The sequence below is a fragment of the Saimiri boliviensis genome, chromosome 13 (genome assembly GCF_048565385.1).
Source record: "Saimiri boliviensis isolate mSaiBol1 chromosome 13, mSaiBol1.pri, whole genome shotgun sequence".
In the NCBI taxonomy this organism is placed as follows: domain Eukaryota; kingdom Metazoa; phylum Chordata; class Mammalia; order Primates; family Cebidae; genus Saimiri; species Saimiri boliviensis.
The window spans coordinates 95,424,543-95,446,686 of NC_133461.1; the positions used below are offsets into that span (position 1 = coordinate 95,424,543).

Below are 22,144 nucleotides of genomic sequence, written 5' to 3' on the forward strand. Positions count from 1 at the left end.
AAAGCTTTTAAACCATGAATTCTTAGCAGAGAATCAGTCAAGAACCTCATGCTAAAAAGTCTGAGATCCACTAACACATGGCAATCTCTTACTTCTCAGTGTGTGTCTCACATCTCCCCAGGCAACCATCATAAACTTCTGATACCTGGAATCACGTCGTTTCATTCTTTATGTGACTGTAGTCATCTGGGCATTACACACACACTGCATAAAGTTTTATGGAATAAATTTTAAGCCTCATTTGATTAAATAGGGCATCTTATTATTTTTTGATTTGCTGACTAACATAGGCTGAGCTTCTAGAAGTTCCATGAATGGTGCTAACTTGAATTTCTTCAAGTCGGCTAAAATTTCACAAATAAGACGCAGTTCTCAGAGAGAACCTCACATCTCAACTTCTTGCGCTTTGCAGCCTTCCAGCCCAGAATGCAAAAAATTCTTGTTAAATATTGGGTTGATAGGAATCAAGTCCTATGCTGGGAAAGAAGAAACGTTGAAGAGGAGGAAGAGAGAAAGTAGGTAAGTAACAGAAAGGTAATAAGAAAAACGTGAGGGAGAAAGGATCAGTAGGGCCATCAGAAACCAAGGCTGGATCCATAGCCTGCCTTCCCCCCGCTTCACCTCCAAATGCTAACCCCTTTTCATTCCTTCTTCCCTTGCTTGTCAGCATCAATTTCCAGACTTATTTTTCTCATGTACTGTTTTTATTCCATCTCCATTTTATTAGAAACATTTAGCTGATCCTGGATAGACTGTTTGTCTTTCCCTCTCTTGTTTCTTTAGCAAATTTACTTTTCTAAGCTTAACCTTTAAAGTCCTTACCTGAAAAGCAGTAGGCTTTTTGGAATTTTCCAGATGTTACTGTCTAATTTCCATTTTTTCTGTTAGTTGCCCTTTACAATGGCATATCAAAGTAATATCATTTCTTCTCATAGATGGAAAATTTGTATTAAACTTGCTCAAGGGATTACTGATACATACATAACACACACACACACACACACACACACACACACACACACACACACACCAGAGCATCCATATTCAAACAGCTTTCATGATGTCCAGCTGAAGTAAATATCTGTTCTGTAGCAGAATAGACCAATTCCAACTAGACTGAATTGTCACTACTGTTTTAGTCCACATACCAAAAATAGCAGAACATTTAAATCAATATCCAAGTCTGCTTAGTCAGATGACTAATTACTTGCTTTTTTTTTTTTTTTTTTTTTTTTTTTTTTTTTTTTTTTTTTTTTTTTTCAGACAAAGTCGTGCTGTGGCCCAGGCTGGAATGCAGCGGTGTGATCTCAGCCCACTGTAACCTCCGCCTCCTGGGTTCAACCAAGTCTCCTGCCTCAGACTCCTGAGTAGCTGGGACTACAGGCATGTGTCACCAAGCCCAGTGAATTTTTGTACTTTTAGTAGAGATGGGGTTTCCCCATGGTGGCCAGGCTGGTCTCAAACTCCTGATCTTAAGTGATCCACCTACTTTGGCCTCCCAAAGTGCTGGGATTACTGGCATGAGCCACCACACCCGGCCAAGATGCCTAATTACTTTCGAGGTTACCCTGCTATCTATACCACATTCACTTGATAAAATCAATGGTAATCAGTGAAGGGAAGAAAAGCGGAAGCAAATTACTTACTAACTGTGGAGAGAAACATGATAACAAAGCCAGCAAACATGGGGATATGATATCCAATCCTAAAAGGGAATTGAAAGAAAAAAAGAAACATTTCCAGCAGTCACTCTTATACTTGGATGACATTTTTAAGTGTAAGTAGGAGCAGAAATGCAGCTATTTGAGTGTATGGTAAAACATGGCTCTGAATGTAGTGTGGAAATGAAATAGAACACGTGAATGAGTACTAGCAAATAAACAAACATGCAAATATGACCATAGATCAGGACCAACATTCTCATTTCCAGAAAGGATAGCCTAGGCAGAGTGCATATCTCTTGAAAACATCAGAATAATCTTAAATACAACTACTGGGAAGCCAGCGCTCTAGATTACAACAGGGCTGACACATTCCTACCCTCCTCCCATTCAAGGCATGCTCCAGGTCACTGATAGAACGTCACAGTACACTGCTGTTCACTGGTTCTCTTCTCAGTATTCAATATGCACTATATCACAAAGAAAATCTGAGCCCATGACATTTCATCAATAACATGTTATTATTTGAGTAATGAGCTTTCCAAACAGCTAACTCCCCCAGGAAACCAGAGAAGTGAATATCTCTTCTTTTTCACTTCCAAACCCCTTTTTATACTTTTCTAGTCCTCCCACTCCTGAGTACTCTGCGGGGCCCTGCACCCAGTGAGATACCTGTTGGTGAGAGGGCCCACGAATGGGTTGACCAGAAGTTGCATCACAGCCTTTGAAGCAAACAGAACCCCGACCCTGGTATTCTCTTCCTCCAGGAATTCTGTGCCTTGCAAGCAGTTGTTTTTATGAGCTGAGATGGCTTCAGTGGCTGGAGGCGGAACGGTGCTAGCAGTGCCATTCACCCATGCTGTGCCATTGGGCATGCTCTCTTCAACAGCCATGGTGTTGTTGTCAAAGAAGGAGAAGATGGTGGAAAAGGCAGGAGAGGTGAGGGCATGCAGGGAACTTCTGGCATGACTGAGGTGCAGAGAAGAGTTGACTTCTTTGAACTCCATGGCATATAGGAAGGTTGGCACAATTGGCACTGAAAGGCAAGGAGTACAGGTGATGGGGATAAGGACAGATGTCATTTTATCACCAAAAGTCAAGGAGATCAGGTAATGGGAGCTAAGGAAAGATGTCATCTTACCACTGAAAGTCAAAGACATCAGGTGATATGAGGTAAGGAAAGATGTCATCTTGCCACTACGTGGTTCAGGGGCACTATGATGAGGTTCAGCCTTATGCCCAAGGATGGTGTCTAAAGTGGCATGGTTTAAAGCCTACTAAAAGACTGTGCCTGCCCAAGTTATCTTAGTAGCTAAATTCTGACCTTATACAGTTAGTTCTCATTGTTCATGGATTCCACATTGCCTAATTCTCCTACTCACTTAGATTGACATGTAACCACCCAAACCAATACACACTGAGCTACCATGACATTTCACAGACATGTCCAACTCTCACACAGACATGGCCAGAGGAGGGGGATGGGAAGAGGCAGGGCAGGGTGGTCAGAGGAGCCTCAACTCCTCTGGGACCACTGGACAGGGCTTGAATCTCAACTCTGGCACCTCTTAGTGGAGAGGCCTTGGGCAAGTCACTTAATATTTCTGAACTTATTTTTCTTTTTATAAAAAAAAATAAGATATACCAGGATGTTTAAGATGTTTAAGATTTAAGATTATAATCGTGTGTGTGTGTGTGTGTGTGTGTGTGTGTATGTGTGTGTTTGTGTGTGTTTCCCCTGGGAGCAATGATTCAGTATTCACTAATCCACTGTTTGCAGCAACTTTATAGAGCATAACTGTAATGACAGAACCATGAATAATGAGAACTGATTGTACTGGATTAACAATTTGTCTCAGACAGATCCTTATTTAAAAACATATATTTGGCCAGGTGTGGTGGCTCACACCTGTAATCCCAGCACTTTGGGAGGCCAAGGCAGGCAAATCACAAGGTTAAGAGTTCAAGATCAGCCTGGCCAATATGATGAAACCCTATCTCTACTAAAAGTACCAAAATTAGCTGGCCATGGTAGCAGGAGCCTATAGTCTCAGCTACTTGTGAGGCTGAGGCAGAAGAATTGCTTGAACCTGGGAGGTAGAGGTTGCAATGAGCCAGGATCACACACTGCACTCTAGCCTGGGCAACAGAGGAAGACTCCATCTCAAACAAAACAAAACAAAACAAAACAAACAAACAAAAAACACACGTTTTACCCAAGAGGGGAAACCTCTTAGTACCCATTTCTACACAGGTATAACTTAATGTAGTGATTAGAAGAGTATCAACTAAAAAAAGCAGGATTCCAAAGAAAAGAACCATGTAAAAGGTAAGGTCTTGATAAGAAATCAGATATCCAAATAAAATATGCTATTTTTATAGAGCAGAGGCCGGAAAGGCACCACCTTGAGAAGATGCTTGCTGTCCCAGAGGCACTTGGAGTCATTAGCACCTTGGAAAGACAGTTTTGGGAGAAAGAAAAGCAGTTCTGGCTCCAGACCACCCTCTTCTCCAGTCAGACCCTCTTTGGACCCCCTTTTCTTTACCTCTGGAGTCTTCTAGCTATGTTTGATAAACTTCAGACTCCATTTTCTGCCTTTTTTTTTCCCAGTCCTCAGCAACCTCTGTATGTTTTTCAGCATAAAAAGGAAAATTCTCAGATGCATTCACTGTTGAAATCCAGCAAGATGTACGCTGCCTCCTGGGGCCCAAACAAATTAACCCTCAGCACAAAGACACCCAAACGTACCCACCACAGTAAGCAGCATGTTGTCCAGGAGCAGAGCAACAAATACCACCACCAGGACCAGCTGCCGAGACTCTCTCCCCTCCTTCAGCAACCCCTGGGAAGCATCCAGAACAGTCCGGAGCATGACGAGGGCCGGGCTGGGGCAGTCTTCCCTGCAGGCTCTTAGGGAAGGTCCTGTGACAGCTACAGGTCTCCTGCAGCCTTTACAGAAGAGGGGAGGGAGTCTGCCCAAATGAATGAAACTCACTATTAAAACGAAAAGTGCAAAGGGTTGCAAGTAGTAGGATAATATTTGGAAACATCTCCATGTCTGGATCACTGTTCACTTCTTACACATCTCAATAACTCTACCTGGTTCCCAGATGCCTTCTAGGTGAGCATTGCTTACTAGCTATTTATGTCTGGATTCTGGATTTATATCGAGACATAAATTTCCTTGAAATCAATCTATAATTCATTAAATTCTCTTGAAATTAATGCCTTGATATAAATCCAGACATAAATAGTTGCTCTACAGATGACTTAACCCTGTGTTTTTCAAACATCTGATATTTACTTGCCTATCACCTTGATGGTTTATGTCATATCTGAGGACCACCTGTACTACCATTTACTTCATCTTTTCCTCTAAATACACTCTCTTAAAACGTTGAGATACTGCCAGGCATGGTGGCATGTGCTGGAGTCTCAGTAACTTGGGAGACTGAAGGGAGAGGATATCTTGAGCCCAGGAGTTTGAGTCCAGCCTGGACAACATTGCAAGACCCCATCTCTCAAAAAAATTTTAAAGCCAACATAAATACTGATATTGGATGTTTTAAAAAGTAATTTTATATGGCATGCAAAAAAAAATACAAAAAATTAGCTGGGCATGGTGGCGCATGCCTGTAATCCCAGCTACTCAGGAGGCTGAGGCAGGAGAATTGCCTGAACCCAGGAGGCGGAGGTTGCAGTGAGCATCGCGCCACTGCTCTCCAGCCTGGGTAGCAAGCGTGAAACTCTGTCTCAAAAAAAAAAAAAAAAAAAAAAAGTATGGTCTATGTTCTAGGTGATATCCCAAAATATTTCACATGGCACAGTGTCACCTAGGCTGCCCATTGAGAAACACTGGCCTACAGCAACCTTCATCTCACAGATAAGAAACCTGAGCCTCTGGAGGTTAGGTTTGTTTGGGGTTGCACAATTAGAGTCAAACCGGAATAAAACCCCAAACTGTTCAATTTGCAGGCTTATCCTCTACCATTTCCCCTTGCTCTGTGGTTCTAGATGCACTCTCCTTCTTCTGTTTGAGCTATAAACCCCTGCTCAGAAAGATGCCTTAGTCTGTGAAAATAAAATACTGATTTTCTGATTAGTTTTCTATTTGGGATTTTATATCATTCGTCAGCATTAAGTCACAGTACCTTGTTGAACTTCAAGTAATAAGAGTTTCTAGGAAGAATTTCATTTTCTTTGACATGGTTTCTGTTGTGGTATAAACAATACCAGTCATTTAAATTTTAAAATAGATTACCATCATGAAATCTGTCAAGCCCTAAAAATCATATACTCTTTGACTTAGCAACTCTACTTCAAGGAACCTATCCCCCACCCCAAAAAAAACGTCAGAGGTACAGCCAAAGATTTATGCTCAAAACGATCAATTGCTGAATTATTTTTATTAGTGAAAAAAAGTCAAACATGTTAATGGTAGATTATTAAATAGCTCTTAAAAATTATATTTTCAAATAATTTTAATGATGTAGAAAATACTATTACTATAATGTTAAGTAAAAAAGGGAACTTAAACTGTTTTACAGCTTGACCTCAATTGTCTAAAAATAAATATATGGGCACATTTTTGAGAGAGTAGAAGGATACCCAAATGCCAGTTATTTATAATCAATGACTTTAGTTATCTTCTGTGTATTTCTAAATATTATATAATGAGCTACTTTTATAATTAAGGTAAATAATTTTAAATAATTATCAGTGGAGTTCAATAGTCAGCCTCAGTTTTTGGGAGTATTTCAAGCACTGAGCTACTCTGTTCTAAGCCCAGGGCTAGAAGAACCCGCTCCCTACTATGAATTAATGTGACCAAAGTCCTAACTGAACCAATTATCAGTTAAGTTTTAACCAGTAAATGCATGCAATTACTTAAGATCCTTCACTTCTCTGTATAAATTAGGTATTTCTGAATACAAATTGACTTAGGACATGTATGGATAAGAATAAAAGACAAACTATGGAAAAGTAAAAGATTTAGTGAATGAAGTCAGTACTACGATGACAGAAAACACACACACACACACACACACCCCAAAATCCCAGAACAAAAACAAACAAAACCAATAATTTGCCAACAAATCAATAGTAAACTGTACTTAGCAGTCAAAATCCTCTGAGAGAGACACAAATGACAAGGAAAGATTAAATCAGTCCGGAGAGAGAAAAATCTTACCTTAGAGCCCATCTCGGTGAGAGGCACTCAGGGAGGTACTGGCAGCTGTTAGCAAGACAGCAGGGATGCCGTTCTCTGAATGCGGATGTGCTGATGGATTTATTGCCTCCTGTTATCTGAGGATGCTGTGTACATGCGCGTGTGTGTTCCCTTTGTCCACAAAGATTTAATTGCAACCTCCAACAGGTTTTATTCAGACCCTTAGTTCCCTGCGTCAAAGGCAGGAAGGCAGAGCCGGAGAGGATAAAGAGAGGGGAGATAGCATCCTAAGCAAAGAGGCACTAGACTGCACTGTTTTGCATCTGTGCTTATCTATCATCAAACTCTTTAACTCTTACCTGGGTCTGAACACACAAACTAGAAGCCAAGATGAAACCAGAGTGCATTTCCCGTTCCTTGCTACTTAGTCAAAGAGGCTCCATATGCCCCAATTAGCTTCCTGGAAATAAACAATGCATGTTGTTCTCAAGCCATAAAAATCCAAGATCTATGGCCTCTGTAAAGGCTTAGACGGTGCACTGTGTCTTCACATCTCAGTACTGGCTCAATGCCTGATACATGGTGGCAGCCAATAAATATTTCTTGTATGGACGACTGGATAGTTGGCTACAGAAGAGAGTGCAGCTCATTGTAGGATCTTGAGAGGCTCTATTGATCTATATTATTCTGACATTAAATCATTGGTGGTTCAAAGAACATAAACAATTTATGAAACAGCAAATACAATTCATGAGCAAGAGCAGTGCAGAGGTTTCCTATTTGTGGAACTGGTGGGTCCTCCCAATTGTGGGAATTAACTAGAGGACTTTTGATTTAATGCTAAAAGAGGAAAGAGTTTTTTATTTTTCACTTTTTTTTTCTTTTTGAAACAGAGTCTTGCTCTGTCACCGAGGCTGAAGTGCAGTGGTATGATCTTGACTCACTGCAATCTCTGCCACCGGGATTCAAGCAACCCACCCATCTCAGCTTCCTGAGTAGCTGGGATTACAGATGCATACTACCATGCTCAGCTAATTTTTGTATTTTAGGTAGGGACAGGGTTTCACCATGTTGGCCAGGCTGGTCTCAAACTCCTGACCTTAAGTGATCCTCCCGCCTCAGCCTAGCGAAGTGCTGTGATTGCAGACGTGAGACACAACTCCTGGCCTAGATGGAAAGAGTTTTAAAATGCAAACCTAGAGAGAGAAATAGGGAGAGGAAACAAAGACATCAGCAGAGTGTATTAGTTCCTATAGGTTGCTGCTGTAACAAATTACTACAAACTGGTGGCTTAAAACAACATGTGTTTAGTATCTTGCAGTTCTGGAGGTCAGAAGTCCAAAATACCTCATACTGGGTTAAAAGGAAGGCATTGGCAGGGCTGCATTCCTTCTGGAGATTCTCGGGGAGGGTTGTTTCCTTGCCTTTTCCAGCTTCTAGAAACCTCCTGCATTTCTTGGCTCCTGGCCACTTCTACCTTCAAAGCTAGTTGCAATGCATGTTCAACTCTCCCTCTGACTCTGAGCCTTCTGCCTCCCTCTTTCACTTATAAGGATTCACGGGATGACATTGGGCCCACCCAGATATTTCAAGATCATCTCTGCATCTCAAGATCCTTAATCATATCTGCAAAATCCCTTTTACCATGTAAGGTAATATACTCACAGGTTCTATGATTAGGAGGTGGACATCTCTGGGGTGCCACTGCCCCACTCCCTGCAGGGGGCATGGCACACAGCCCCCCTTTACACGCAGGCACGCAGGCCCTGTGGCCTGAGCCTCATGGAAAGAGGGGGTTAGGGCCAAAAAATGAAGGTCTGTGTTAATAAAGATATTGGCAAGACTCTGGGAAAAAGGTAGCATCCCTTTTGAGGCCCAGGTGACAATTCTGCCACTATGCATGCCCTCCACCCTAAGTACTGGAACTCTGAGTGGTGACAGCCACCAGCAGAATACAGCTGTGCAACATACAAGGCGTTAGAGGCAGAGGGCTTGGGTAGAAAGGCCTCACAGGGAAGAAAAGCTGTTCCGAGATACCACCTAACTGGGGATGCCCCCCAAAAATTGGGAAATCATGATTTGGGGAAACTGAAGACCTGGGAAAACAGGTATAGACCAAGAATCATCATATGCTGGGCAATAATAACAGCAACAATAACAGTAGCTATCACTTATGGATTACCTACTATTTGGGCATGTTTCTAATACATACCCATATCAAATAGATATTTTTTTCAGTTCATATATTATATTCATAATACATAGTAGTTCAAATATATATATACATAGATATGTATATATTTATGTTTTATTTTTTCCAGTTTACTGTAACCATGCTGGTATTCATACGCTGGCCAAGTCTGGGGTTTACTTACAAATGCCCATCACTATTAATAATCAAAGTGTTGTCCATTAAAAATGAATGAGCTCTCATATTCCTCCCTTTAGTCACGTAATGTAAAAAAAAAATGAAGCTGCGAGTAGAGTGGAATGCAAATTCACACACACCATTAGTGTAGTTAGGCAAATATCATTCTTTTAGAAAACAATGTGGCTTTCTATCTTTTGCCTTTTAAGTTATAAAATGTATGTTGGTTTTGATCCAGTAATTTGACTTATTAGGAATTTATTTTAAAAGGTATGCTAAAATATGGGGGGAGGGAGGGAAATCATAGGTACAAAATTTTTATCATAGGATTTAGAGGAAAACTAGAAACATCTCATATGTCCAACTGTAGAAATTATTTAAGTCCATGAGCACAAAAGACTGTCATGTTGCCATTAAAACAGATTTTTTAAAAAGGTTATTATGAATACTATATATCAAGCTGGAAAAAATTATATATAAATACTAATTTATAGATTACATATATAATAACATGTACATACACAGTTATGGCAGAAGGTAAACAAGTAGAATATAAAACTCTATGTAAATTGGGGCCAGGTGCAGTGGCTCACATCTGTAATCCCAGCACTTTGGGAGGCTGAGGCAGGTGGATCCCTTGAGGTCAGGAGTTCAAGACCAGCCTGGCCAACATGGCAAAACCTTGTCTCTACTAAAAATTAAAAATATTAGCCAGGTGTGGTGCCATATGCCTGCTGTCCTGACTACTTGGGGGGCTGAGGCACAAGAATCACTTGAGCCCGGAAGGCAGAGATTACAGTAAGCTGAGATTGTGCCACTGTACTCCAGCCTGGGTGATAGAGTCAGACTCTGTCTTAAAAAACAAACAAAGAAGAAAACCCTTTATGTAAATTCAAAGTAGCATTATGCACAACAGCTAAAAGGTGAAAGCAACCCAGATGTTGCCCAACAGATAAATGAAATGTGATATACAACGTAACATTAGCTTTAAAAGAAGGGAAATTCTGACCCATGCTACAACATGGATGAATTTTGAGGACATTATGCTAAGTGAAATAAGCCAATCACCAAAGAACAAATACTACATAATTCCATTTATATGAGGTAACTACAAGAGTCAATTTCATAGAAATAGAAAATAGGATGGTGGTTTTCAGGGTCTGAGAGAAGAAGAAAATGGGAAGTGATTGTTTAATGTGTACAGATTTTCAAGATGAAAAGCTTCTGGAGATTGGTCAGTTGCACAATAAAGTGGCTATACTTAACACTACTGAATCATACACTTAAAAATGGTTAAAATGGTAAATTTTATGTCATGTGTATTTTGCCACAATTAAAAATATAAAAATAATACTTTATGTATATTGTGATCACGTAAGTGGTTAGGCCCAATGGCAAAATTACAGAAGATTTTTAACTTATTATTTAAATAATAATGAACAAAATTTAAAAACAAAACATTGCCAGTAAAAAGTAACAGCTCAGTCTACATGTAGGTATACTGGTGGACTCTGAGCCCTTGCAAAGAAATATTAATTTCTAGCCAGAGCATCCTGTTGAGACCTTTTCGAGACTGAAATGGAAGTTTGAGACTCTTTGATAGTGGTTCTGTTATCTTTCCAGTTAAAGTGGTTGGCATACAACATCCTCAGACAGACAGCTTTTTCTCCAGGCCAAATAATATCTATAACCCAATTACACGTACCCTGGGCTGCAGCTGACATGGCCTTCCAGAGGAGATGGTCCTGTGACTCAGAGCTGGAGGGTGATTTTGTTTCTCATTGCTTCCTGTTTCCCTTGCTGTTCAAATACTTAACAATCAGTTCCGACTTCTTACATTCAACATATGCCATCACCCCAGCCTTGAACTGGAGACTGACTTTGGTTCAGAAGTCATGGGCTTCTGAAAAGAAAGCCAAGAAGGAGTCAGGGATGAAACTATATGGCCATGATCTACAGGGCACTGTGGACCCTGTAGGAGGGGATATGTCTCCATAAAGATCGGGAATTGCTATGACTGTAAAGCAAGGGAAGTGCTGGTTTCAGATCCAAGGAAACAAGAGGCTCTAAAAAAGCAAAATCAACATCAGCTGGAATCCCACTGAGCATTTCTATTGTAGGAACAATGGTAGCAAACACAGCAATCAATAAGTGGACTACAGATAGGGAAATTCAAGCCCTACCCCTGACCCACCACTAAAACTGGCATCCCTTCACAACATCAAAAATATTTGGAAAAGAAAATACAATACAGGTTGGGTGTGGTGGCAGACGACTGTAATCCCAGCTCTTGTTACCCAGGCTGGAGTGCAATGGTGCAATCTCGGCTCACCACAACCTCCGCCTCCTGGGTTCAGGCAATTCTCCTGTCTCAGCCTCCTGAGTAGCTGGGATTACAGGCACGCGCCACCATGCCCAGCTAATGTTTTGTATTTTTAGTAGAGACGGGGTTTCACCATGTTGACCAGGATGGTCCTCGATCTCTTGACCTCGTGATCCACCCGCCTCAGCCTCCCAAAGTGCTGGGATTACAGGCTTGAGCCACCGCGCCCGGCGCAGGAGGATTTCTTGAGCCCAGGAAATCGAGGCTGCAGTGAGCCATGATCGCACCACTGCACAAGACCCATGTCTAAAAACAACAAAACAACAGAAATCCAACTAACCAACAAACAAAAAAACAAAAACCAATACAACCATAAAAAATAACACAAATAAAAAACCAACAAAGTACCATAACTACTTCCATAGCATTTACTTTGTATCAGGGATTATGAATAATCTAGAGATGCCTTAAGGTCTACAGGAGGATGTGCGAATACCACACTATTTTATATCAGAAATTTAAGCATTTATGGATTTTAGCTCCTAGAGAAGGTCCTGAAACCAATCCCCCACAGATACTGAGAGATGACTGTGTACCATTTCAAAAACCCTCCCTAACTATCCAATGTGGATCATCTCTGTGTGGATCATCTCTGCCTAGTTTGGCTCAAACCTTCTCTGCATGGGGAATGCAGCCACAGTTACATCTGCTGGCCAGAACTTCTACCTCCTTCCCTTTGTTTCACCTTGGAGCTGTGCAGGAGATGGTTAAGAAGCAGGCTGGTAGCTGGGGGCGGTGGCATCCCAGCACTTTGGGAGTCTGTGGCAGGTGCATCACTTGAGGTTGGGAGCTTGAGATCAGCCTGGCCAACATGGAGAAACCCCACCTCTATTAAAAATACTAAAGTAGCCGGGCATGCCAGCTACTTGGGAGGCTGAGGCAGGAGAATCACTTGAACCTGGGAGGTGGAGGTTGCAGTGAACTGAGATTGTGCCATTGCACTCCAGCCGGGGCAATAACAGTGAGACTTGATCTCAAAAAAAAAAAAAACCAAAAAACAAAAACAAAAACAAAAAAAAGCAGCTGACTGGCCAGATCCAGAAGCAGAGATATCATGCTCTGTGACATGTGGGAGATGTTGCCCTGGATTATGGTCATCTGTCTCTAGAGCCTCAACTACTTAATGGCAGGGGTTTTATCCTACTCATCTTGGTATTCCACCTAGCACCAGGCATCTAGCCCAGCCACGGTGATCAATAACTGCTGATTGTCATTGTTGGTAATGATGAGGAGTCATGCTCGCCTCTCTGAGCATCACATAAGACTGGTGAGGTCCTGGAAGCTTTGAAGGAGACATGCACCTCCTAGAGCCTTGGTGCTTCAGAACAGGAATGAGGAAATTCCACCTTTCACTTGGAACGCAGGCCAAACCCACCCATCCTTGATTGTGAGTGGAATTCCACAGGCAGAGCTGAGTAGCTTAAAACCCACCACAGATTCTTGAGATCTTAGCCTTGATCTCAATAGCTCCTTGTTAACTTTAATTTATATGCAAGACACAGAAAATCCAGCACCCCAAAAATCATGGTGGGTGAGCAGAGAGTCCGTGGAAATATCCATAATTTCAATGGAGCAGGAAATTAATGTCTGCTCCATTGAAATAACGGATGTTTATGTTAATGTCTCTTAGAGACAAATGCCATGTTTTCTACAAATACCTGTTAGAAACACTAGGACACAGAAAAGGAGCATCTGAATGATTAGTTTTAGTTCTGGGTCTGCCATTTACTTAGCTGTGAGACTCTGGACAAACTACCTGATTGCTCAGTACTTTCATTTGCTGATTTAGAGGGTTCTTGCAAAGATCCAAAAAATGAATGAACAATAAGCACTTAAAAGAGGGCCTGGCACACAGTAGGCACATAATATTTACCTTATGCACTTACTTATCACAGAAACAGTAAAACACTGACTCTGCTCTCACTCAACTCCTCTTTTTGTTGAGAGAATTTCCAAACACTAAGTTCCCTAAAATAAATTCCTCTTGTAAATGCAGCATTCATTGTGAACTGCTTCAGAACGCTTATGTCATACTAACTGTGAGAATGCATAAGCCTTGCTCAAGACTTACTTCCACCCAATACTGCTGCTCAAATCCAAATCCTTCCCAACTTATGTCTAACTGAAAAAGCCCACCTCTCCTCCCCAGGCACACCCCCCGCCAACCCCCATGAGAACCACCTGACCTAAGCCAACCCTCTTTGACCTTTCTCTTATCAAGTAGACAACTCAGCATCCTCTTCCATACTGTTTTGGATGGAAAGTCGTGTGTGTTAATCTTATCTCTACAATTCAGCCTTTCACTGCTCTGAAAGAGTGTATTATACAGCCACATTGCCTTTGCTTTAAAGATGTGACCTACCGAGAGCCAGCTTGGCCGTGGAAACGCCCATCCAGGCTGCGCTGAAGGAACAGAGAGGCAAACACCCAGATGGAACAGCAAAGTGGGTCTATGGCAGGGGCGGGCTAGGGGAGGCCAGCAGCCTTCTGAGCTGAGGGCCTCAGGGGCCGACAGCATTTCAGGCCGAAGGGCCCCGAGTAGACGCTGACCCACACATTTATTCTCTCTGAACAGGTGATCGTTATTAACAAACAGATGTTTGGTGTTTTCTCATAACACAAAATATGCCAAGTAGGCAGCTGGTGCCCACTTACCATTGATCACAAACTAAAAAGTATTCTCCACGAGGAAGCCACAGGGGCAGGGGCAAATATCTAAAAGAATTGTTTTAACCGGTGGATGATATTTATACATTGTCCTGCCACTTTGGAATGCCCCAAGTAGTTTTCTACTTAAAGGGTGGGGGACAGCTAGGTTTTTCTTGTCATATTTCTTCCTAGTAAACATTATATTCTACCATACACTAACCATTTCACAATGTTCATAAACTTAACATTTCTCAACAACTTAACATTTCTCAACAGCCACCCAAGCCCAGAGGCACAGAGTTAGTTAGGAATAAATCTGAGGCTGCTCCTCCAATCTCAGTCCAATGTACTTACCACTGAGAGCAGAAATACATCCTTCAGTCCTTCCGAGCATCTGCAGTTTTCAGCATTATGTGGAATTCATTAGCAGTGCTCACTCGGTATGTACTTGTTGATAGAAAACGTCATTCAAGTGCTTTGACTTCTCTGATAAACACATCATAAATAAGCCAAGAATTAAGGCCTTTCCTGGCTCAGATTCAGACTTTGAGACAGTGCTGCTACATTGCCATGACAACTGGTGGAAATGATCCAAATCTGAATATGTCCCTAGAATTTTTCCGGATGCTGTCCTATGTTATCAGTCCAGGTGGTCCCCAGAACATCTTTGATGCAGAAAAGAGGCTTCGGGCAGATGCCAGGTCAGAGTCCCGGCCTTAGATTTTTATTTCAGAAGATCAGACACCCACAACTGTCTTAGAATTAATTCGATCTCCTAAGCTTCCCTTAGATGGGGTTAGAATAAACCCTCTATAATTACTCTGCATCAGAAAGGATTTCCCAGACTTACCCAAATTTGTATACACACAACGGAGCCAGAACTAGGTGGCTTCAGAGGCAAGGGAGTTAAAAAGGAATGGACTATGGTCTAGAAAGCTTAGACTGCTGGTATCTCACTTCCAGAACTTAGGAAAATAACTTTACTTCCCTAAGATTCAGTTTCCTCATCTGTTAAGGAGGGGGTTTAGCTGAGTCCTAAGATCTATTCTAGATTTTACAATCATACTGGTCTCAGAGATAAAACAATGAGTGCTCATCTAAGGTTGACTCTATGCATCTGCTACTAACTCTTTTGACCTGATTTCTATCAGGACTCTGTAATATAGAACTTTTAACTTACCTGATTGCATCCTTATTTTACCACCAGCCATAAAACCTGTTCCCTGTTAAAATGAAAATGATACCCTTTTAAACAGAAGCACCTTACTATTTCTCATTGTGCTTTTGATTCAAAAGCATAAGGAATGTTCAAGCCAAAAATGTGATAAATTAAAAAAGAAAGCAAAACATTTCATAACTCAGAGTAATCACTGTTAATATCAGTATACATTTCTTTACAATATTTTCCAAGTATACGGGAACACAAATAGTTAAATTATACTGTGTATGCCACTTCATATAGAATGCTCTAATCAGTACTGTACTGTGAAAATTTTCCCATGCTTGACTGTTTTTTGTTCATCTTAATGTCTGAATAATTTTCCATCAAGTCAAAGTATCTGATGCTTTTTTGTTGGAACACTTGGGATGTAAAAAGGCTGTCGTGATCTGGCAACAAAAGAGGGTCTGTGACAAAGCACATTTGGAGTTTCAACGACACATGTCCCATTTCAGATGGCCAGGCAACAGGAAGCAGCCCTCAATAAAAGACCTTCCATTCATCAGCCTCTTCCTGGTTTTTATACTTAAACATTTGCATAGCTCTCTTAAGTAGCCATTGTTCTGATCATAGGGGACCCTCCGCTCTTTCCTCTCTATTGTACAGCACATCTGTGACTCCACTGACAACAAAAGTAATATGGGATTTGAAAGAGAACCAGAGATCTCAGTTTTGGGAGATTAATGTACAGTTTTCAGCCTATAAACCTCACTCTGCATCTGATGGTAAGAATTTAAAAATAGCCAACATAGCCAGGTGCGGTGGCTCACATCTGTATACTCAGCACTTTGGAAGGTCAAGGCAGGCGGATGATCTGAGATCAGCATTCGGAGACCAGCTGGGCCAACAGGGAAAAACCCTGTCTCTATTAAAAATACAAAAACTAGCTGGGTGCAGTGGTGGGCACCTGTAATCCCAGCTACTCAGGAGGCTGGGGTGTGAGAATCACTTGAATCCAGGAGGCAGAGGTTGCAGTGAGCCGAGATCATGCCACTGCCCTCCAGGCTGGGTGACAGTGCAAGACTCTGACTCATTTTAAAAAAAAAAAGGCAACACAACAAGACAACAAAATATCTAAGAAACAAATTAGCTTCCTCTCCCATCTTATGCTGAAAATTTTGTATTGATGATTTTATATTGGCGTATGCCTTGTTACAAAAAAACACATAGGTCTATTTATTTAATCTGTTGTGGTTTGTCTTCATAATATTTTCCTTGATTAGAATTTTCCAGCAAATAAAGAGAAATATACATTATATAGGAAAAACTCAAGTCACCGGCATGAGATTTTCTTACCCTGCTCTTCTCTTTTTTTCTTCCTCAATGATCACTTGTAATAAAAGAAAAACAGTTTGGCTTTCTGCCTAAGGTGTTGATTTCTGAAAGCTCCTTTTAAATTGTTGAGAAGCAGGCATGACATGAAATCTTCCTAGATTCAAAGACAGAAGGAATCGAGGACTGGCCCAGGGTTACACTGTGTATAAGGAGGCAGTCAGCACTGAAACCAGGCTGGTGATTCTGAGTCTCATGTTTTGACCACATTCCTTCCTCCTGGGGAATTCCTGAGATTTCTGCATTCCTTGAACATAAAACAAGGGTATGATTTCAGTAAATAACAGGAAGACAATAACCAGTGTACAGTTTCAGTAGGATGACTCTTCCTTAGGGGGAAAAAAAAACACACACACACACAAAACCCTCCCTATGGAAGAATAATATTGGTGGGCAACTGTTCATTCTTAAGAGCAACACATTTTCATTTATCTAATAGACATTTATTAAGCACTCTGTGCAAGTTACCTTGCTAGGTACTTCAGATAGAAGACAAGAAAATGATAAGATACAGTCCCTGCTTAATACAAACTAGGCAACTAGTCCAGGAGACATGCCATTTTGCTCTTAGAAAACAGCCTGACACATATTAATACATAAATATTCTATTAATCAGTAAATGGAAGCATGTAATAATGTTACAACAATGTTAGTTAAGACATGCCTAGCCCTTGCTATTGGCCAAATACTTTGTATTCTTTATCTCTTTTAATATAACAATTTTATGAAGATACTATTATTCTCATTTTTATAAATGAGAAAAAGGAGACCTAGAGAGAAAGAATTTTATTCAAAGTCATAGAACTAATCAACTCAGGACTGAAAGTAAGTCTGTCTGACTTCAGAGTCCATACCCCATGCACCTGATAAAAGGAACACTTAAGCTGCATTAAATTTAAAGGAGTTTAATTGAGCAATGAATGATTTGCAAATCAGGCAGCTCCAAGAATCACAGCAGATTCAGAGAGACTCCAGGGATGCCTCCTGGTCAGAACAAATTTATAGATAGAAAAGGGAAGTGACCTACAGAAATCAGAAATGAGGTACAGATAGAGCTGGATTGGTTACAGCTCAGTCTTTGCCTTATTTGAACACAGTTTGAATGCTCAGCAGTGCATGAGTGGCTGAAGTACCACTGTGGGGACTGGCCAAGACTCAGCTACTGTTACAGGTGCAAACTGTTAAGTTAGGTTTTCAATTTTGTTTACATATTAAGTTAGGTTGCAGTTCATCCACAAAGACTCAAATATAGAAGTACAAAATCCTTCTCAGGCCATAGTTAGTTTGTTTTAGCACCTCTTACACCTAATATTATGCAAGTGACCCCACCCCCCAATGATACTCTCTGTGTGAGTATATGTGACTTGTGGATATTTAATACACATGTTAGAGGAAAAAAAAATTTTTTCTCTCCAAATTGCAGCACCAATTATTGACATCACTGCACAATCTCCTGCTTTTTACCAACGTACAAACATGTTTTACACTCTTGCAACTGGTCTATATCTGTGCTCAGCTTTCACTCAATATAATTTTGTATATATAGTTCCATATGCTTAAATTCCACCAGCTATATATCATATTCATGTCAGTATCTGTTAAATATACACTACTGGTGCAGTTTACTATTATGGGATATTTAGGTTACTATTTCATTTTCACTATGGAGAATAGCATTGCCATAACAAGCTATAAACATTTATTCCTTGAGTTCATAATCCCATCATTGAGATTATGGAATTAAATTACTGGAGCAAATTGTATGAACAACTTTATGATCCCTAAGCTATATCAGGTTGCTTTCCAAAAGGGCTGGCCAGTTTCCAAAGCCACCAGAAATGTGCTGATGCAACGCTTAGCCCCGAATTCTGCTAATACTTAAAAAAAATATCACTTGGTTAGTTTTCTTAATATAACAGATATGGTAGAAACTCATGGTTATTTTAGTTTGAATTTCTTCATTACTAGAGAAACTAAAAATTTTCTGTATTTTCCTAAATGTATTTTTCTATGTACATAACATTTGATTTATTCTTTGTCTTTCTTACATATTAAGGAGATATTTTTTTAAAACCCGAGAAGTGTTTATATAATGTTGCTAAATAATTCTGAGAAACTCTCAATTTCAATTGACTAACATTTTTGGTTTACCTGCACTTTGTGCAGGTACCATCATAAGATACAAAGAAATTATGCAATTGTTAAACATGTAGTTGTCTGAGAAGTTAGAGATGGTGTCAATTTATACCAACTATCTGATACAACCATGTAGCAAATTGATTAAACACTTGTGATTCCATAAATGGCAATACCCCTTACCCAATTAGTTAGTGATGCTTATCTGGTTGTTTTCTTTAAGACTTTTGGACTCCTTTGACAATCTGATAGAAATCTGTGGGTCATTTCTATGGAAAATGTCCAATGTATACATTTTGCATAAGGTTTCACAGACTTGTAAGGGGCCCAACTTAGTAACCCTGTTTTACAGCAATCTTGGACTTATTTCTATCAATTTTTTCATTGAAATGTTTCTCCCAGCTGCACTGTGCTCCACACCCCCCTCATTCCATATCTGAGGTTACAGAGTGGAAAAGTGGAGGAGAAAGATATAAATGGCCACTTTTTAATGATATCATTATTGCAATCAGTTCTGTGACAGAGCTAAGATCAGCGTGCTATTTAGGAAAGCCATCATCTGGTTTGAGTCTGTGTTGCTCACCCAGAAAATTAAAATAGCTAGCTGGCCTCTCAATTTTTCTCTTGCCTTCTGCACCAATTCATATTTTGCCCAGTAGAACAAAATGTCTCTTTATTTATTTTATTTTATTTTTGAGACAGAGTCTCGCTCTGTTGCCAGGCTGGGGTCCATTGACACAATTTTGACTCACTGCAACTTCTGACTGCCGGGTTCAAGCGATTCTCCTGCCTCAGCCTCCTGAGTAGCTGGGATCACATCATGCCCCATCACGCCCAGCTAATTTTTCTATTTTTAGTAGAGACAAGGTTTTACTGTGTTGGCCAGAATGGTCTCAATCTCCTGACCTCATCATCCACCTGCCTTGCCTTCCCAAAGTGCTGGGATTACAGGCATGAGCCACCATGCCTGGCTAATATGTCTCTTTAAAGCCTAATCAGATGATGTTCCTCCTTTGTAAAATTTTACAATCACCGTAAGAATGAAATTCAAACTTCTATCGAATAGCCTCCAAAGCTCTACGTGATCTTGCCCTGCCCTCTCTCCTGATGCTCTCTGCTTAGCTGTGTCCATCTTAGCCCCACTTTCCTTCTTCTGTCTCAGGAACTTTGCACTTGCAAACCCTCTGTCTGAGCCACATGTCTCTTGGAGCTTCCCATGATCTGCTTTCTGTCTCCATTCAGGTCTCAGATGACTGAGAGGTGCATTCCCTGATCACATCATCTCAAATCTCTTCATCTTGATCACTTTTCCCCTTATCCTGTTTTATCATTTGTCATCATACTTATCACAACCAGGCACTTTATTTACATGTCCGTTTTCTGACTTTCTTCCTCCAATAGGTGCCAGAAGGACAGACTGTTTATTTATAAATATATCTCCAGAATTTAGATCAGCACCCAATACACATGTATATTTTCTCAACAGATATTTGTTAAATAAATGTTGGTTACCACTCTACTTATACACGTTAGACCAGAACTAATTTCCAATACCAGAGTAAAAAGTTTTAAAATAAGTTTTTTTTAAAGTAAAAGCCATGAACTACTCCTAAAATAACAAGATAAAAATTGTAATAACTAAGTCTGATATTCATATATGAAATTTATGTACCATTGTGAAAATCTGGCATGAGAAGACTTGATTTGTGATTTGGAGAAAAAAGTTGTCATTAACTGTATTTGAAAAAATCAGTACAAACATATGTTAAAGCAGTGAAACTACATAGAAAGATTGTTAAATTAGAAGTAAAATTTCCCCTGGCAGTTCACATATTAATCTATATGGCATTTTGCAATTGCTTTTTTATTTTAAACTTAATAATGTGTCTTGGAGGTTTGTTGCTGCTGTTTAAATCTCAACACCTGAGGCTCCGCTGAATTCTTTTCAAAAGTTTGAGAGACACCTTTGATTTAATAGGCTGTAACTTGTGAATGGGCATTTAGAGTATTTCTAGGTTTATGCTATTACAAAAATGTTTCAGTGAATATCTGTGTGTATGTATAAATAAATGTATATGTGTGTAGACCATATATAATAATATATACCATATAGTGTATGATGTAATGTATGGAAAATATTTGTACTGAGTACATAGATACATACAGATATATCTACACAGAGAGAGAAACATAAGTTCCTAGCACCAAAATACTTTAATGAGATACCATCAAATTGCTCTTCTAAATATTATACCAATTGTGCTCTTATCAATAAAGTATTACAATTTCTGTTTAATTTTACTCGTGCCAACTTTGGACATTAAACTTAAAAATTATAAACTGCTGGGTGCAGTGGCTCATGCCTGTAATTCCAGCATTTTGGGAGGCTGAGACCGGTGGATCACTTGAGGTCAGGAGTTCAAGACCAGCCTGGCCAACATGGTAGAACCCTGTCTCTACTAAAAACAAAAATTAGCTTGGCCTGGTGTCGGGCACCTGTAATCCCAGCTACTTGGGAGACTGAGGCAGGAGAATCGCTTGAACCCCGGAGGCGGAAGTTGCAGTAAGCAGAGATCACACCACTGCACTCCAGCCTAGGCGACAGAATGAGACTCCCTCTCCATAACAATCCATTCCCTGGCTCCAGTCTCCAGCCTGGGCTGTCATCCTATGCTAGTCCCACCCCTTAGACAGTTTCCAAATCTGTTCCTATGTTTCACACCCCTACGTACATCCTATAACAAGTCAATATATGTTTGTTGAATGGATACAGGCGTGAACGAATTGGGTAGGGAGTAAAGTGAACTACATGATACCACCACGTGTTAATAATCAGTGAAACATGTTTTCCATTGCTTCTGTTTTTCAAAGCGGTTTTCACAGCTTGCGTTCTCTCCATTCAGCGTCATGAAAGCCCACTGGAAATGGACATCTGCTGACCTTTGCCTGCACGTGCTTGCCTTCCTCCCCGTCAACCCCGCTGTGCCGCGTCTTACTCGGCTCGTTTTCCTCTCTCTCCTTCCATCTTCCTTCTTTCGCTTTCCGTCCCTCCGCGCCCGCGCCCGCCTCCCAGCACTCTGGTCAGCTCCTCTCGCCCGCAGGCCCGCGCCCAGCCCGCGCGGCGCCGAGTCACGAGGCTGGGGGCGGCCGGCCGCGAAGGGGGCGGAGCGAGGCAGGGACGCCGCAGCGCGTGTGGGCGGAGCCGGGGGCGCGGGCCGCCTTGGT

At 40.8% G+C, this 22,144-nt stretch overlaps 1 protein-coding gene across 5 annotated transcripts in view; it reads right to left on the reverse strand.

Annotated features, from left to right (window-relative positions):
* SLC18A1 (solute carrier family 18 member A1) overlaps positions 1 to 22,057 on the reverse strand; it is a 47,050-nt gene extending 24,993 nt beyond the window's left edge. For 2 of the 5 annotated variants that reach the window (XM_074384034.1, XM_010346112.3), the window contains exons 1-11: positions 21,860 to 22,057; positions 16,748 to 17,030; positions 15,413 to 15,455; positions 14,587 to 14,718; positions 10,906 to 11,103; positions 7,932 to 8,028; positions 7,192 to 7,292; positions 6,854 to 7,062; positions 4,411 to 4,634; positions 2,334 to 2,697; positions 1,647 to 1,705 (exon numbers count right to left, since the gene is read on the reverse strand). In XM_074384034.1, coding sequence (XP_074240135.1) covers positions 1,647 to 1,705; positions 2,334 to 2,697; positions 4,411 to 4,634; positions 6,854 to 7,062; positions 7,192 to 7,239 — 904 coding nt within the window. In that variant the 5' untranslated portion in view covers positions 7,240 to 7,292; positions 7,932 to 8,028; positions 10,906 to 11,103; ... (2 more) ...; positions 16,748 to 17,030; positions 21,860 to 22,057. Of the gene's footprint in view, positions 1 to 1,646; positions 1,706 to 2,333; positions 2,698 to 4,410; positions 4,635 to 6,853; positions 7,063 to 7,191; positions 8,029 to 10,905; positions 11,104 to 14,586; positions 14,719 to 15,412; positions 15,456 to 16,747; positions 17,031 to 21,859 lie in introns of those variants that run through there. The other 3 variants (XM_074384033.1, XM_074384032.1, XM_074384035.1) reach the window with 3 other exon arrangements.
* Between the last annotated feature and the right edge of the window lie 87 nt (positions 22,058 to 22,144).